The following is a 19,159-nucleotide window of genomic DNA, read 5'->3' as shown; positions in this document are numbered from 1 at the left end:
CGTGGAAAATATATATACCCTTACTTTCGCGTGGTACCTTGCCATACCTCCACATGCAGCTTGCACTTTTTGTCTACAACATTCTCGGCTACCATTTTTTTAGCTGAAGTGGCTGAGGGTGAAGTCATAACATTTTCTTACCTTGGTATCCGCTACAGAGGTGAGTAATAACACTAGGGGAAAGATTTTCAGTTCTATCTAGAACGAATAAAATTCTGATGTATTTTATTTAGACATGTTAGATGTAAAATAGCACAGCAGAAATTTATAGTGTACAACTTATATGCCTCCGTGTCAGTTTTATCCAATCAGTCCTCCGACTTCAGTTCGGAGGCAAATCTTGGACCCAATTTCCCGAATTGCGCATGTGTAACCTATAATTAGGACGAAGTCTTTACAGATTTTGAAAGTAATATGTTTATATAAATTTGGCACAGAAACCAAAATTTTACATGGCTAATAGCAAAAGGCAGATTTCAGGGCTGTGTATAGTAGCCCACCTGAGTTGATACTCTACACGCAAGTGTCTGGGATAGAATGTTTTGTGAAGAACGGGGTTTAAATTTCTTTCTGTCAAAAAGAAAATCTGCAGAAATGAACATATACCCTGTATTTCCTTAAAATGCAACACTTGTTCTTAGATGCTAAAACCCTTTCCCCACTTGTAGATTTAGAAATGAATTTAAAAAATCTACTGTAAAAGCGGCGTCATCACTAGTACTGTAGCTATGATAACCTGTGGTCAAGATTATGAGGTCATCTATTAGCGCATTGCGCCATTGCATCTGCTTGCTATTATTTTGATGTCAGTTGTATTTGTACTCATCCACATGTAAGATTCAGTGATATTTTGCCATTTTCTGTCCTTTGTGTTCCAACTTCTGAGAAATATGCTTAATAAAAATATATGATTGTGTACTATGTAATTCTCGTTTGAGTGTTTGAGTTGGTGTCAGTGAAGTGTAGTAATACACAATTAAAATCATGAACGGTATGTAATATTGTTACACATATTTTTAGGTCTACCATTTTCATATTCAGTATATTCCAGTTATCTGATGGGTATCTTATCAGTAGTGCTGGGTTTCCTCTCTTACCAATACCGAGTTTTCACATTACCTGATGGGTATCTTATCAGTAGTGCTGGGTTTCCTCTCTTACCAATACCGAGTTTTCACATTACCTGATGGGTATCTTATCAGTAGTGCTGGGTTTCCTCTCTTTCCAATACCGAGTTTTCACATTACCTGATGTGTATCTTCTCTGGAGAGCTGGTTTTCATCTCTCTGATACCTCACATTACCTGATGGGTGTCTTCTAAGGTGCGTTGGATTTTGTCCCTGTCTGATACCTTGTCCGTATATTACCTGATATGTAACTTCTCGAGGGCTGGTTTTCCTCTTTCTAATAGCGGGTCCACACATTACCTGATGTGTAACTTCTCAGGAGAGATAGTTTTCCTCTCTTTCTACATGTAATACCGGGTCTTCACATGTATGTCTTTCAGCGGGGTTTCCGTGCTGGGTTTCCTCTCTGGACGACACCTGATTCACACAATACATGGCACATGTATCCATCTTCTCTGATGTGGTGCGTTTCCTCCCTGCCTGACACCTGGTCAAGATGTTAGGCTACCTGATTTATATTTCCTCAAGTGTGGACAGTTTCGTTTCTTTCTGATTCCGGGCCCACATGTTCTCGGATGTACTTTGTTTCCTATCCGTCTATTTCCTGGTCCTCCTGTCTGCTTTCTTGTGTTCAAATTTTAATTTCGGTTTTGAAAGAAGCCAGAGAGGAGACTCTGGAAAAGAGATGTGATCTGATATAGCTTGTTGGCCTCCACGATATGGTCGTGAATATGGCCTTGTGGAGTCGAAAATGATAGACCCATAGTACATGTGCTGCCTAACTTCCTGTGTGAGGGAAAGCCACGAGTTAAGTTAAGCTGCGTCTCGTGCCTTGTAAATGATGGCATGATTTATTGCTGGAATGAAACTGTGAAGTCACATGATGAGCGCGAGGTGTTGTAAAAGCTACAAAAGGTACACGGTTAGATGCCATGCATCAAGATATTAAGAGTTAAAACATGACAAATCAAATAAATATATCGCGCCTAGTAGATGTATGTATATCAAAACACATCAAAATAGCTCGTAAAAATCATGACACTTGAAGTTTGATCAATTCTAACAGCATTATGAATTAACAAAATTATCGCTGACATGAAATGACGGACAACTTTGTTTTCCAGTCGTAAAACATGCATGTAGCCGCCTGCTAACAATAGATGGACAGTAGTGCATTACTGCGTGCCGGCGGAGGTATTAATTAAGGAAGGTGGAAGACGAAACACAGGTTTATAGAACTCATGTCATTTTTACCTAACTTAGCAAAATACCATGATATACCATGATCAGATGTTTACAGATTACAATTAAACACACCTTAAAACGTTATTTAAGTAGATTGGGACATAATACGGAGAAAACTAAATTACAAATTTGACGAGAAAACAATCACTTTCGATTTCAACAACATGTATGGCACTCATCAATAAATGTCTCTCATACAAATTTTACACAGTTTTGTGATATGAACACAACAAAAGTTTCATTTATGTTTAAAGTCAACTCACTTGATTCCCGGAGGGGGAATCTGACGAGATTCGAGTCTGTGACACGTGGCCATATCGTCCGTGTTCAAGGCTAAACGTTCGATTTTGCCGCCAACTTCCTGCAGTGATAATGTTCACGACAAGAACATGTCAAGAAAAAGACGTACAGTTTAGCCCTCATCATAGATCGATATAATGTTAGTAAAACAAATCAGATTCCTTAATATCGAAAGCCTTTAATATTGTCCTTGTGTATTCAATGTGATGACCATGTTCCAGACCTTTTAACGTCATGTCTGAAACAACGTTCTGTCATTAAGAGCGTTTCTTGGTCTCAAGTAATCGGCAAGCTTTTAGGTCTGATAGACGGGCCTGTTTTAAATTATCATTAGCAGAACAATAAATAAAACTCTGTACAGCATTTATCGTCCTTTATGGCTTCACGATAGTCATTGTAATGTTAGGATATACATTTGGATTTTTAGATTTGTCAACATCTTCGTTAACAAATGTTAACGAAGAACAGTCAAGCTATCTCCAGGTATTAGATTTGTAACCTTTTACGTTTAGCACAACCTTCAGTACTTTTGTCTAAAGCAAAGACTTTAATTTTGGACGCCAGTTTTTCTCTATTGTTTTGGTCGTGAGAATCAAGAAAACAGACCAAAGCTCCAACAGAGCTTCATTTATCCTTGTCTTAGCACCAAGTGAAGATGTAGGCTGATAGTGAGGCACCATTAGTTGTGGATACATCAGAAAAAGTAGAAGAACGAGAACTAGAAGACGACATCACAAAGACATACAATAATTCATAGCCCCGTGTTTCTCACCCACCACAGAAGGCCAACTACGGCGAATCCCTTCTTCGAGTAACCATCAGAAAGAGAAACAAGACTTCCACGCCATCTTCGAGAAGATGGTTTTATTGCTTATACTCGGACATGCCAAATCTAAACAGTAAGAAATAACCTACTCGACAGGCTGTAAAGACGTCAGGGTCAAAGCGCAGAGCTCGGCGTGAGGACCAACCACCAACCATCAGCTCCCACGGAAGACCGCTTTAATGAAAAGTGTGGCTTGTTTCTGAACAATTTTTGAAAGATTCTCTTTCAGAATTTTATCTACAATTCTATTCCAGTTCGTCGATCACTGTTTGACATTTACGTTCGATAAGCAGAGTCAGCGAGAAACGACTCCATACTGACATGGCCATTATGATGGAGAAGACGCAGAGAGGCGGAATCTCTTGTGTTAGACGGAATGAAGCTTGTCACCAAGCTTTCGTAAGATTATAGAATGTGGCACAGACAATCCTGTGTGTGTTCGCAACCCAGTCAGTCTACTTACCCCCATGTTTAAGAAATCTGGAAGCTGACATGGTTTCGGCACGAAAACATACAGCAGTCTAATCAAAAGGTAATGAGTAAGCTGTTGGTCATCAACAACAAGTTGATCGCCGTGAAAACCAGATTAGAACAGAGAGTGAGAGGTTTTCAGCTAATCAACCAAGAAGTCGTTATCCATGCATTTGTATTATGATTTGCTGCCTTATAGCTACCAGCTTCCAAATGCCATTTAAATATGTTAATCATTAGGTAAATGCTAATGTGCCTGAGACTTCCTTAGAGGTGAAAATCAAACAGACAATCACTGCGGGCCAGTATGTTCCATGGGTGACAAAGGCCCACTAATAAATCTCATCAACTATCAGAATCGTTTAATAACACACAACGTTCAGACACATAAAGATATTTGGGGAATGTGCAGGCTGGCGAATTTAACTATTAAGTTAATGCCTAGGTTCGGAAAGCAACTCACTCTCAAAAATTGGCACTACCTTTAATGGATTGCTAAAGAGTGTATGTCGTTTGTAGAAGATACGTAAGTTGGAAAATGTTATAAAGTACTTAATCATCACTGGAAGAATGCTATTTTGACAGAAAATTAAAAGGCAATTATATGGGTGAACAAAACCAAGTTAATAAAAGTAAACTTAAATACCAAAAAGGTTTAAAAAGGAATATATCTTTTGTGGTGGACACGTTTGTTAGTGATTGATACTTCATATTTAAAGACTGTTTGTGATTAGTTCATGAAACTTGAGTACAAAATGACATTGACTAGCGGAAGCCTATACTGGAGGAAAATGAATAACTGAGCACGTAAAGCACTTAGGCTGTTACAGATATTACATGATCACTTAAACACAAATGACTATTTGACTTCTTTGTTTGTTACAAAATTAATAAGCACTAAAACAGCAACAATAGTATTCATCTTTTATTCACTTTGGGTTTCTTGTACATGTATGTCGGATGTGTTTTGTGTTCACTATCAGTTTGTTGTACATACATTTTATACATTTTGAACTCTTTGTGGGTTTCTTGTACGTCTGATTCATTTCGCGTTTCGCTCCCTCCAGCGCCCATCCCCAACCAGGCTTAGGCCTATAGTTTAGACTGGCTTCTCAGTCTTACTATTTTTGGTGTATACGTGTGTCTGCATATCTCGGCGTATGCTTGCATGCATGTACACATAGATACATTTACTATTTGTAAAGTTACGGTTATCAAGGCTTGGCTTTCTTGAACGTTTTGTACTCTTGTATATATATATATATATATATATATATATATATATATATATATATATATATATATATATATATGTGTGTGTGTGTGTGTGTGTATGTGTATGTGTATTTTTGTATATCTGTATGTATGAATGTGTATATGTGTGTGTATGTATTTATGTATGTATATATGTATGTAAATATGTATGTATGTGTGCGTGTGTGAATATATGTATGTATGTATGTATGTGTGTATGTATGTTTGTATGTGTGCAGGTGTGAATATACGAATGTATGTATGTATGTATGTATGTATGTGTGTATGTGTGCATGTGTGAATATATGTATGTATGTATGTATGTATGTATGTATGTATGTATGTTTGTACGTTTGTGTGTATGTATATATGTGTGTATGTGTGTGTAAGTAAGTATTTTAATGAGTGCTTGGAGTTTAACGACGTACTAAACAATTTTTCAGTCATATGACGACAAAGGAATCCCTAGAGTGCATGTAATGTGCCTCCAGAGTTGCAGGACGGAGTTCAACCGCTCTTTTATCTAGTGTTGCTTCAATGAGACGACTTCCCAAAGGCAAGTAAGCATTTCCGCCCGAGCCATTATACTGATACGGGTCAACCAGTCGTTGCACTTCCCCTTCATGCTAAACGCCAAGTGAGGAAGTTACAACTCCCTCTTTTTTGAAGTCTTAGGTGCGACTCGACCCAGGTGCGACTCGACTCGATGTCAGTATGTGTATATGTATGTATGTATGTATGGCGTGCGTCATGGTCTTAGAGGGCGGGGATATAAGTGACTACTTCTAAAGCATTTACATGAGCAGTTAGAATAAAACCCCAACACAGGTAACACTGAAATGAGGTCAAAGCTCAGCGATTACCTGTGACCATTTGCTCGTTATCACACTGTCGTCGCATCTTGTTGTACTATGCACGCCGTATTATACCGGTTAAGTGTGACCATTTGCCAGTTATCACACTATCAGTAGTCGCTGCTCTGGGTTTACTCTCTATTCTGAAGTCTTTTTCTTATGTACGCCTGAATAAACCACAGTTTTACTGATGGACGACGATTCCCCTGGGCTTGGTCACTTTTACAATTGTTTATCAAAAATAATGACAACACAGCATCTGGAGTAATGTAACCAGTGATCAGTGACCTACATCAGTGACGTCTAACGAATTACAGATAACATCCCAGTATTTTTTTTACGTAATTGTGCTTAAGCAGAGTTGCCTAATAGGAGGCGTCTAATTTGCATTTTTTAAAGCATATACGAACATTTACAATGAAACAGTACGTACACTAACAGTGCTAACCTAACAGGATACCGTATTTCCCTCAGTTACGAGTGACCATTTGTCATGTATCACACTGGCGTTGTTGCGTTGGTTTTACGTTCCATGTTGTAGTGTTTTGTACTGTAAATGAAGCTATGTGGTTATTAGGCTGGGGAAAACCCCGGACTACATGATCAGCTACTTAAGACGGCACCTGTACTAACATATCTCTGATTCAGTCTAGCACACACGAGCTGTCAGCTCTCTCTCGCAGTGCATATCTATATTTCTTTGAAAACAAAAATAAAAGGGATGTAAACGTATGAAACTTGATACGTGGACCGTGTAAGATGTTTGTACTATTTCGGTTTTGCTTACATGCTCAGCCGGGTGCACCATGATGCGAGCGCTGTTGCGTGGGTTCCCGACAACAGCATCTTTATCGTAAACCAGGAATGATGCACTTTGAAAGCCTTACCAGATGGTTATCATTTGGGGAGTATCTGTCGGAAACCATAAGAAGGGTGGGGAGGTCGGGGGCAAAGAGACTTAAACGAACGTGCGCTGCGTTACAGCAGAACAGGGTCCAGTAGAAACCAGCCATGCATCATAGTGCAGTGTTTAGTCTGTGTGGTAAATGCCCCAGTCAGTGCATGTCCCTCTGGGGAATTCGGTGTTGCTTCCACGTCAGGAGAACAGCTCATCAGTCGATAGTACCGGTAGTGGCAGCAAACATGCTACCTACCCAGCTGCAGCATCCCTACCCAAACCAATGGACTCTCTGTCTCTTACTACTCGTCGGGTAAGGCATGTTTTATCTTTCTTGCAAACGTCAAACGCATGTCAGTTATAAATAATACCTTTTGTTCAATCGCTGACTAAACACATTGGGGCTTATGGCTCTACAACACGGATTTGAAATGTTGCTTCAGAGATGTACAGTGTAACACGCCACCGGTATCTTGAATACGCGTGGTTTACCCACATGACCAATTAAGGAACCAGTTAATTCCACCGTGGCCTGGTGGTTAGCACTCTAGGGCAACACAATGGCCCAGGAGTCGCTTCACCAATGTGGTCGCTCTGAGTTCTAGTCCAGCTCATGCTGGCTTCCTAGCCTCTCGGGTCGTACGTCGAAGGTCTTCCGGCAACCTGCGGGTGGTCGTGGGCTTCCTCCGGGCTTTGCTTGGATTCCTTCCACCATAATGCAGGCTGCCGTCGTATAAGTGAAATATTCTTGAGTACCTAGTATAACACCAGTCAAATAAACTTATGCTCGACATGCTCAACATAAGTGAACATATGGGTTGTGTTTCTTTATGTATTTATTTATTTGTATATAATCAGGTTTACCTCTAACACTCTAGAAACAGAACAAGTTGATTTGATCCCATCTGACTGATGTTTCACGCCATACATGTACTCCAAATATTGTCACTTAAACGAAATGGCGGTGAGTGTCACTGGTGGAGGAAACTGGAGTGTTTGGGGGTTATCATCGACCGATGGCAAATTATTCACGCATTTATTTCCCCATATATGGCGTACGGATATACGTACACCATATTCGTGTGACAGATTGTCGGCTGTTTATTGTCACTAAGGTCCTACAAACAGTAAACGCGATCAAATCGACACATACCCTGGCCAAGGCCGGTTTTGAACCCGCATCTTGCGTATCACAGCGATTGAAAGCCAACCATGCACCTTTACCGCTAGTCCAAGGCCTGCTCCCTTACAGGCCAAATCGCATCACTAAAATGATGTGAAGCCCACGTCTATTTTTGATTAAATCAATTTAAAGCCTATCTTTCGATTGCTAAAACAAGGTGCGGGTTCAATCCGGTCTAAAATGGGGGATTTGTAGATTTGCATGGGGTATAAGTGATAATAAGTAGTCGATGACACTTGTATGTAGTCTGGTATTTTTTAAAGACTTATCTCCCATCAAAATGGTGTACATAAGCTGGTATCTGTAAGTCACGTGGTGAAAAGTTCGTCAGTAACTTGCCAAAGGTCAGCTGTTCATTACAGACACTCTGGTTTCCTTCACCCATAAAACTGGCCGTTATCGTGTACGACCATTGAGTACAGTGTTAAGCTACAATCAAATCAGTGAATAAAAAATGAAACAAGTTATTATGGGCCTGTTTGCAATTATTAACCATTGCGGGATTCGAGCGCTCTTGTCAATGTGCATTCGTCGGTGTTCACCTCAGTGTCATTGTCCAGGGCTCCTAGGCGTTGAAACACATTTGTACACGAGCCGTCAATCAAAATGGATGTTCCAGGCCAATAATCGCAAGACTAATTCCCAAAACGACGTTTAACACAAACCACCAAAGAATTAGGAAAGTGTGTAAGGTACGGGGTTAGGACAAGCTCATGCAAACAGAAGCAGTCAGCAGATTTCAGGCACATCCCAGAAAATCACTAAATTTTGAAGTGTGTTTGCTCAATTACTTATTTATTTAATTGATGTTAATGAATATTTTCATGACAGTGGTCAGATGTACTTGGGTGGAGGAAATCGTAGTGCGTGCCCGCGGAGTAAACCACTGACCATCGGCAGGTGCCTTACAAACCTCCTGACCTAAAGTCTAACTGGAAAAGTAAGTGTCTGTCGACCTATACAAGTTCTTTGTGCACAACTTTGTCAGTGAATCAGCTTTTCCATATTATTGTCCACCTACGTGGGGCGGGACAGTGTTTTACACATGTCAGCTGCCAATAATGGGAGTGTCAGTGAAATTATGTAGCTTTAAAAAACTATTTGACCACACAGGCCTTTAATTTATTGTCAATTTACCGCCACAGTCTATCAGTGAAACAGCTCAAATCAACGCTATTATTGTTAACTGTCCATTTCCGGTCGGTAAAATGTTGGACAAATATCACAGCTGTAGGCCTACATCCATAGACGTTTCTTTCCTATCGTTTAATAAAACATTCCGCAGGCGTGAATCACCATGGAGACCCTCGCGATTACGCAACGTACAAGCAACATATCGGGATGACTTCACTTCGTGGGGTGTTGCGTACGAAATGTAAAGCGTGCGACGGTCTTATGATTAAGTGGGGGGAGGGGAGGGGGAGGGGGTGGAATGCAGGGGGCGTGAAACGGAACAGCCTTTGTTTATTGATGAAGCCCGTAGTATATGCAGTTTTGTTTCCAGTAAGGATAGGCTTTCACGGTGAGTCGGAGGATATGAGAAAGCTCTTCACCACTCAGCTGGTTAACAACCTGATGACGCTGAAATTTCAAACTACGCCTGTGATTCATTGGTACAAACACGTGGTGAAAATGTTTGCACTCAAGACGCATCGCAAAATGTTATGTAACACTCAAAAAAGTTAATCTGTTATAATTTTAAGAGAATTTTGTCAGAATGATGCTAAACTGTATTTTGCTATTATAACACAATATTGTGTCATATTCAACATAATATCCTGTTAGTCGAATAGATTCGTGTTAATTTACTAGTGTGTTATAACCGAATACATTCTAGCACCACTCAGACAACAGACAAAATTTAACAGATGATTTTATTGTAGAGAACGCTCTCTTTCTAACATGTCTGCTAAGACGGTACACAACCTCTGGCTCTTTGCGAATGTTAAGCCGTTGACCACTGTGGTTACGTGTTCAAATCCACCTCTAGCTCTCTCCATTGCGTCTATACATCGGGAGGGTTTTCAAGAGGGTACTTGGCGATCTAATGGCGATGGCACTCCAACTCCCTCCTCCATAAATCCGACCAACGTCATAAATAATGTATGAGCACCGAGCTAAACACCCATACAAATAAATAAGGAAATCAAAAGTTTTTCTATGAAGAAAATAAAAAAATTGCGTCTATATACATTTTGGGAATGTTATCTGATTTTTTAACCCATCCCGCATAGCTCCTGTCAACCAAGGCTCTAAAGACATTGTAAACAAATGTTATTATTGTATCCCTATAGTCAACAAGTATTCCTCTTATACTGTGCACAAATGTAACCATTGTATCCCTGTAGTCAACAAGTATCCCTCTCATACTGTGCACAAATGTTACTCTTGTATTGCTGTAGTCAACAGGTATCCCTGTCATGCTGTGTACGACAGGGATGTGCACAAAATGCTACTATTGTACCCTTGTAGCCATACTGTGCAAAAATGTTACTATTGTCTCCCTGTAGTCAACAGGTATCCCTCTCGTACTGTGGACAAAGTTACCATTGTATTTCTGTTGTCAACATGTATCCCTTTTATACTGTGCACAAATCTAACCATTGTATCCCTGTAGTCAACAGGTATCCCTCTCATACTGTGCAAAAATGTTACTATCATATCCTTTGTAGTCAGGAGGTATCCCTCTCGTACTGTGCAAAATGTTACTATTGTTTCTCCGTTGTCAACAGGTACCCCTCTCATACTTTGCACAAATGTTACCATTGTATCCCTGTAGTCAACAAGTATCACTCTCATACTGTGCACAAATGTTATTATTGTATCTCTATAGTCAAGAAGTATCCCTGTCATATTGTACACAAATGTTGTTATTGTATCCCTGTAGTCAGCAAGTATCCCTCTCATATTGTACACAAATGTCATTGTATCCCTGTAGTGTTTGTAGTCCCAGTAGTCATACTGGGTGTTCTTGGAGCACACTAATAATTCTTGCGTAATAAAGGAAAGAACAAAAGTATGCATGTATGCATGCTTGGGGATTTACGTCGTATTACGTCGCAATTTTGCAGTAATATGACGAGGAGTCATTGGGAAAGAACAAAATAGTTCATTGTTTTGGACTGCTTTCCTACAGTTTTACTACTGTTCCGTTGAAGAGTTACATGTAGTCCGAGATTGCTCTGACGTTAGGCTTGACAAAATGTTGTTCGGCCAAGGATGACCCGAAACCGACGTCAGAGCGCGCTACTTTTTAAAACCTGAATCAGTTCCCGAGGCTGTTTGTCACAACATTTGAGATATAAAAAAAAATACGCATCAAATACATTTCCACGGCTTGAAGTTTTCAGACACTGATGTTACTACTCGTGTGTCGATTTATCGCGAGCACAACGTTTCCTAGGCCGCGTGTGCCGGCAATTCCTTGATTATGCTCAAAGTTGTACTGACAGCTTCGACATATCTGACAAGGGCAGGTAACTGCATCAGGTTTTTAAATGGAGCACGCTCTGACGTTGATTTGAGACCATTCTCAGTCGAGCAAACTTTTGCCTAATCTAACGTCAGAACATTCTGGGACAATAGTAAAACATGAGCAGTACACTACACAGCTCAGAAAAGAATTGAATTGCCTTAGGCGAGACAGATTCTCCTGCAAAAATGGATTTTCCGGTCCGTTTTTCCAGGGCCTGATGCACCTTATCCTCTTCTAGCTCCCTAACTACTTATCAGACTCTCCCCACCCCCGATTCCTCTTCCCCATCTTCAAGGTTCTTTAATCGCCTTACCTCAGGAGACCTACCTTTACCACTTCATAATACAAGTGCTGAAAAGCAAGCTGTCAGCACTCCAAAGAAAACACTATCCAGTGGAGTAATTTCTTGTGCTGCCGTGGGCTGAGAACATTCTAGAACCAACAACCCCCCTCCCCCCCCACCCCTTTCCAGGATTACCACCATCATACACACCACCCTCCCCACCCACCCCCAACTAAAAGGTTTGTCTTGGACTTCTACCGCCTTAGCTTAACACAGACATACATATCTATATCCTTCGCTGGTTACGCGGGCATTGATGGTTAAAGCGCTGGCTTGCTGCCATTATTAGTACGTGGGTCGATAAGGTCGCGTGTTCGAATCCAGCTTCCGCTCTCTCGGTTGCTGTTTTAAGTGACGAACCTGTCAGGCGGCTGGGGAAGGTCACTGTTTAAGGCTACATTAGGGCACTTCGCTTTCCTTCATCAAGATAATAAGGAGATATTTATGAAAAACTGATTTTTGAGAACGGCGTTCAACACCAATGAAATAAGTAAATTTTCACGCATTTACTCGATGTTTTGTTTCCCTTTTCTTGTTATGATGTTACTGTTTCTAGGCTTTTTCTAACCTAGATGAGCTGAATAATTGTCATACATTCACATTCATTCACTCAGGGTTAAACATTAATGGACCGGAGGGTAATATACTAGATATGTTCCTGCGCCCGTCTGTCCATCCGTTCGTCTGTTCGTCAGTTCGTCAGGCCGTCTGTTCTTCGGTCCGTCCGTCAGTCAGTCCGTCCGTCTATCCCTCCGTCCGCTCATCCGACTGTCTGTCCGTACGTTCGCCCGTCCGCCCGTCGGTTTGTCCGTCCGATCATCCGTCTGTCTGTCCGATTGGTCGTCAGTTCGCCTATTCGTCAGTCCGTCTGTCCATCTATTTGTCAGTCCGACTATCTGTCCGTCTGTTTGTCAGTCCGTCTGTTTGTCAGTCCGGCCGATCGAGCCAAATGTGGATCTGAACTCTGCCATCTGCAAAAGGCGGAAGGCCAAATACCAGTTGAACCACTGTCAGTATAATCTGACACTGGTGAGATTAACTAACTGTCTGGAAGTCCAAAGATCCTATCAGGCACACTCCATGGGACACTGGATGACGCTAACTTATTCACAACGTCAGTTACAATTCAACTGAATTTACACATTTCTCAAGTGACTTACCATATTCCTCACTACGTCTTTTAAGCTGACTTTTTCACATCCAAGTACTGTGTGTCTGAGCAGCATATTCACAAGGTACTAGTGTGAATCTGTACTCGTATTCCTGAGAACGGGACGTGGTCAATTTAGTAAGGCAGCTTGTCTTTCAACCACCACGACACGCGAAATCTGGGTTCAAACTCGGCCATGGAAAGGAAACTTGTATATTCCCCGGTTTGCCCTGTTCGTGAGCTTTTGGTGAGAATAAGCACAGTCTAACGTTCGTTATAGCTGCAAATATGTACGCATAACTCTTATTTGAGGTGCACAACCACAAGAGTTACAATGCGAAACGCTTTCTAATGAGTCGTAGTCTGCAAAGAGACATATATTTTGTGCGATTTCTTTCAATGTAAGGTAACGCCGGCATCCACAAATGTCACTAGTAGCACGTTGTATTCCGGTAATTACCCCTAAGAGAAATCCCACCGATAAGCTTGCATAAAATACAACTCTTCTCCCCCAAGAAGGAGCAAAATATCATACGACACCTTTTATCTTGTTTCTCATTGGAGCTGCGCCATTCGAATCAAAGTTACATGTTTTATCAAACTATCTGTAACGTTCATTGACGATCATTTGCACTAGGATCTAATCATATCTGTATATCTATAGATTCCATGTGGGAACCGGTTGTCAGTAAACTTGTCTAAAGATCTGGGCTGAGTTTTACAAAGATATCGTACATGTATGATAATCGCACAAACAGGACAATAGTACGGTAATGGTGACGTACAAAATATTGCACAACAAATGTACGATAAAAACAATGTCAAACGGGGCTTTGTGAAAATTGGCCCTGTGTATGATTTCCTCCAGTCGTACGCTAAAGCAACATGGTCGCCATCGTGTAAGTGAAAAATGCTTGAGTATTGTTTAAATCAAAATACATAAATCACTTGTCACCCTCAGGTTGACGTTCCCGGTGGTATGTGGTTTATCAGCCGAAGCACGGTTATACGATCACCTCTTCACTGGCTACAACCGCGCCGTCCGACCAGTGTCCAACGCCAGCGAAACTATCGAGGTCAAGGTCGGTCTCAGTATTATCAACGTCCTTGACCTGGATGTTGAAGCGGGAATTTTGGAGATGATATCCTGGGTAGACTTTGTAAGTTATCTGCATTTTCAACCTTTTTTTTCTGTGTGCATGCACGAATGAGAGTTTAGTTGTAATTGCTGTACTCTAATGAAGTTATTTACAGGGAATATATAATGAGTGACTCGTCATATCAATTTTATTAGAGTAGTCTAATTTTTATTTGTAAATGAAAATTACATCACGAGTTTAATAAATTTTATATAATGGATCACGAATTGCATATCCTATCTATCCCATAATTTATTTTGAACTATTTAAGGTGGTTAATAGTGAAGGCAACGTCTGTTTGTTTTGACAAGTATGTAAATGAGATGTGTACTGATATCGATACGTGTGAAACGGCTGGAACCGAACCACACATTTCACTAAATATAGTTTTGGAAAACATTGAAGAAATCTGTGATCACCGTCCATTAGTATATGATAAGGTGACGAGCTTTAATTGTTTTGTTTTTTTTTTTTGAAAACATCAGCATTATAACAGCACATTCATCGAAACATTTGGCTCTAAATATTGTGACCTAATCTAGGTCACATCTCTGTCACAACTCACGTCACGCGATGACGTGCTGGGTACGATGAAATCACACGGAACGAAATATTCAAATTTAGGATTTTGACGCAAACGGTTCACCACAAAACTTATTTGCTGGTCTTTTAAATCATCTTTGAACTTGGAGAATGAAACAAAAAGTGTCTACGATCAAACTGCTTGATTTTGATTTTGTTTTGGACTTTCCGTGTGAAGGTAGACATGATGTTGAATCTAAAAGTCACAGGGGGACCAGTTATCGTGTTCGATATGGTAAATAGAATGGACTAGATCTAAGGATAATCTTACACACGAGACATCTCTTTGGTGCTCTACAAAGTAGTTTGCAGGTGTTTCAGAAATTTTATGCCTATCCAGTTTTCAAAAAGGTGTATCCTTTGGTACCAAGAAAACGGTGGAAATCGGTGTCACAGTGTAGTAAGTGAAGTTACAGTATGAAGATCAACGTTAACCAGAAAAACATTTTTACTGAAACCTCCGTGTTTGTATTTCTACATGATGAAAAGACTGCCTTAATGTTGGCACGAATTTGAGGTCTTATTCCTGGCCTTCATTACTAATTTCTATAGATCTTTGTCAAAACTTCAGCAGCCATGTTTGTTGTTAAGCGGAATATTTCACCATGCAGTTAGACACAAATTAAGCACAATTCAGACTGCTGCGCTTACCGTAAAGTGACATGGTTGCTCAAAATTTGGATTTTTAAACAAATTCTGAGTGCGCTATATTAACAAAGTTTTACAGGTCCTTCATAAACTAAATCACTCAAGTTGAAATAAAACATATTCACTGAGCATGTAGCTTGCACGAGCCCGGAAAAGTCCTGCCATTATTTGAATTCAACACAAAGAGGGCGGGCCATTTTCCCTCATTATTATTCAACCGGAAATGCCCAAAGCATATGCGCAGCGTTCGGCAAGTTCCCTGTGATACCGACTTTCGATCATTCGACGTACACATAGATACATGCAGAATACAGCTGCTTAAACAGCCTTGAGAAAAGGTTAAGAATAATCTTCTCCATAAACTAAGAGTCAGAAACGTGTGCCTGTTCAAAGTTTAACACCCCCTGCCCACAACAACAAAATTTGCACTCACCTATCGAGACCCTTTTCTTTCCTCAGTGCACCCCACAGTTCAAACCGACCACCAATTACAACTCTAGACTTACTTGTCAACCTATCGAGCTCTTTTTTACGCATATTTTTGGCCGATCCCGTCACGAGCAAGCCGTACATCCTTCTTTTACCCGTGTAATCAGCTATGTTTGTTTACACATGAACTTTACCGAGCGCTGTGCGCATGCTCCATTTCCACTGAATTGACAGCGCGTCATTTAAAAATTCTGGCAGCATTTTCAGTTTTCATGTTTTTTGGGGGTTTTTTTGTTTGTTTATTTTTTTTTGGATTTGTTATTTTTAAACATTCGCTTAACGTACAATGCTGGGGGTGGGATTAACGAAAAGCTTGTGACTTTTACTCTTTTCGAAAAACACCCGATACTCATGCCATTCTGTAATAACGTAAAAATGCCGCATATTTGGGCGACCATGTCACTTCAAGACAGTATCCGTATTCTGTGGCCAAACTGGAATTTGCTGCGATCGAACCTTTGTGTCATCAAAATCTACAAGTTTAATACCACTTTTGCTCGTTGTGCAGACACACGAGGCGCGGATTCAAAAGAGGATTTGTGTATAAGCCTACGACCCATCACTCCCCTCCCCCTAACCCACTCACCCCCCGTTTCCACTGTTTGTTAGCGGTCGACCATGCTCGTGTGTCCGTTAGTGTAGTCACTTGTCTTCTACAATTAATCGCGCAAAATATCGTCAGTGATTTGCGCACAGTCGATGGCTTACCCCAAGCACTCCGGTTTCCTCCACCTATAAAGCTGACCACCATTTTTACCGTGAAATAATTCTTGAGAATGGCGTTAGGCAAATATATATTAAATAAATAAATAACGGTAAATAATAAGCCTACATAAACACCTTAAAATGTAGAATGTAGGATTGATATGGTGATATATACTTTTTAAGCTATTTTGAGACAACTTTATTTGGTGCAGGACTGGGTAGATCCTTCACTCCGATGGGACCCTGCCAACTATGACGATGTCTCCGTCCTAAACCTGCCTGCAGATACCACCTGGGTGCCAGATATCGTCATTGTCAATCTGTGAGTCATGTAATATTTATTCCACTCCACAAAGCATCAAAGAACATTTCAGTAAAATTTTGAGATGAATTGTGCCTTGAAGGGAACAACACTGAATCTATTAATTGCGTACAATTAAGGCAAAACACAGCATCATGCCTGTCAATATCAGGCTAATGAGGTCGCTTGTTCGAATCCAACTGTCGCTGTTTCGACCTGGCAAAGGTCGGTGGTTTACTTCGGGCACTCCGTTTCTCTCACCGATAACGCAGACGGCCTTAATATAAGTGAAAAACTCCTAAACACGGCCTTAAGTAAATCAGTAACTAAATAAATAACTAAATAAATAAATAAAAGCGATGCAAATATTCTGTTACGTATAGAAGGACATATGAAAATAGTGTTTGTATATGGTGGGTATTTGGGACCAACTTTGGTGCGAGAGTGTTGTATTCAATTTCATATGTAAAGCGTGCTCCTCCTGTCGTTTCTTACTTACTGAAAAGAAATCAAAGCTATAAAGCCTTCTTCTCTTGAAGGTTAATTTGTAGGAAATGTAAAATCATTCGCCCGAATGTCATAGTATGCCTAAAAGACGTGAATACAAACATTTAAAATTGTCAAGCCGTAAACAAGAAACAAACTAAAAACAAACAAAAAAGTGGCGAACCCGTTTTTGAGCTAACGATTGTTCAAAGCATCTTATTCCTTTTTTTCAGAGTAAGCCCTCCAGTGGAACTTGCGCCCACTAGGTTAGTGCTCGGCAGCGATGGAAACATTTTCCAAGTTAGGTCTTACCGTACTAAGACCCTTTGCATGGGCGATTCGGATAGCACTCAGCACACGTGCACCTTAAAGTTTATGTCGTGGTCGTACGACGGGTTCAAGGTCAACATCGACATTCGTGGCGACGGCTTGTCGTTTGCGGACTATATTGAAAACAGAAAATGGCAGATAACTGGTGGGAACATGACGCGGGATGTAGTTTATTACTCTTGTTGCGTGGAGGTGTTCCCAGACGTTACGGCCGTGATCGAACTCGCTCCTCGCGAGAAAACGCGGGATGCTGCAATTTCAAACTTCTCTCCACATTTTTTAAGCTCACAAAATTTAGTTCATTTTTTATTTTCGTTAATTTTCTTTTATCTTTGTCTTTGTTTGACTAGTCTGAAATAAACGTTCTTTCAATACAAAGGTGTATAAAACCAATTGTGGAAAGTTTCATGTGTGAATTGTTGTTGTTGTTGTCATGGGCTGACTTGTTTCCGGAGAAACCAATTATTACAACGGGATAATCCGCAACCATTATGGTGGTTGACGAAGGTGAAAATAGCTAACAGTCGATACAAGTCAGCAATTACTTCTGTCACAGTCCGTATGCAGGTTCTCATGACAAGTTCCTGATCAAGTACTGTATTGTGACAGATATGCAGAGTACATACAAAGTTCCTCACAGATATGTGCAACCAACTCACTCCGGGTCTCGTGCTTGACTGACTTTTCGATGTCACTGCGCAGCTCTCATACTATCGGAGATGTGAATACGCGGAAACATATAGTTCCATATTTAAATACGTGGGTCAAGGTAGATCAACGTTATCACATGCTGTATGTTGTAAACAAAAAGAGCTCCATACTACATCGATTGATTGAATGATTTTTTGATTGTCGTTTAAGGTCATAAACGGAAGAATGTTTCCCTTGCAGATTTTTTTCCCACATCTGACAAGCGCATTTACACGCCATATTGCTGGAGGACAAGGGATATCCACGGGTTGTATTCAACACGCTGCAAACTGTCGTAGTGCAGCGTCAACTGCCACTTATTGTCGTGCAGAGTAGAGTCCACGAACAGTGACGCCGATGAATTTACAAATTCCCAGTTTAAGGCCAGGATTTGAACCGACACCTTCTTATGCATGGTGGTCATCAGTCGCACAACTTACTCACAGAGTGGCATGATACTTCAGTGTGGCGCCAGCACCCACCCTGCCACAAGAAGATACAACATATGAACACATACCTAATGACTCCGTGTCGTAATGACTGAAAGACTGTTAAGTACGATGTTAATCTCCAGGCATACTTATATATATCAACGAACTACAGCGTACTGCCCAGTCGTTCAGCGCTTAGCGTACATATCCACGCGATGACCGCAGTTCGAAT

At 40.6% G+C, this 19,159-nt stretch overlaps 1 protein-coding gene across 1 annotated transcript; it reads left to right on the top strand.

The window, feature by feature from the left end:
- Positions 1-7,052: 7,052 nt before the first annotated feature.
- LOC135464952 (neuronal acetylcholine receptor subunit alpha-2-like) lies at positions 7,053-18,275 on the top strand. The gene is made up of 4 exons (XM_064742541.1): positions 7,053-7,288; positions 14,088-14,286; positions 16,902-17,011; positions 17,710-18,275. The coding sequence occupies exons 1-4, from the start codon at positions 7,089-7,091 to the stop codon at positions 18,164-18,166; spliced, it is 966 nt and encodes a 321-aa protein (XP_064598611.1). The 5' UTR covers positions 7,053-7,088; the 3' UTR covers positions 18,167-18,275.
- Positions 18,276-19,159: the final 884 nt, after the last annotated feature.

The sequence above is a fragment of the Liolophura sinensis genome, chromosome 4, assembly GCF_032854445.1.
Source record: "Liolophura sinensis isolate JHLJ2023 chromosome 4, CUHK_Ljap_v2, whole genome shotgun sequence".
NCBI lineage: Eukaryota > Metazoa > Mollusca > Polyplacophora > Chitonida > Chitonidae > Liolophura > Liolophura sinensis.
The sequence above is the reverse complement of the archived record's forward strand: the minus strand, read 5'-3'. Positions and strand labels throughout refer to the sequence as shown.

What these genes read in the sequence shown, in the direction of transcription:
- LOC135464952 (XM_064742541.1), top strand. Translation starts at nt 7,089, where the DNA reads ATGCATCATAGTGCAGTGTTTAGTCTGTGTGGTAAATGCCCCAGTCAG. An exon ending in TGTCTCTTACTACTCGTCGG is followed by an intron (nt 7,289 to 14,087) that starts GTAAGGCATGTT and finishes TGTCACCCTCAG; the next exon opens with GTTGACGTTCCCGGTGGTAT. An exon ending in TGATATCCTGGGTAGACTTT is followed by an intron (nt 14,287 to 16,901) that starts GTAAGTTATCTG and finishes TATTTGGTGCAG; the next exon opens with GACTGGGTAGATCCTTCACT.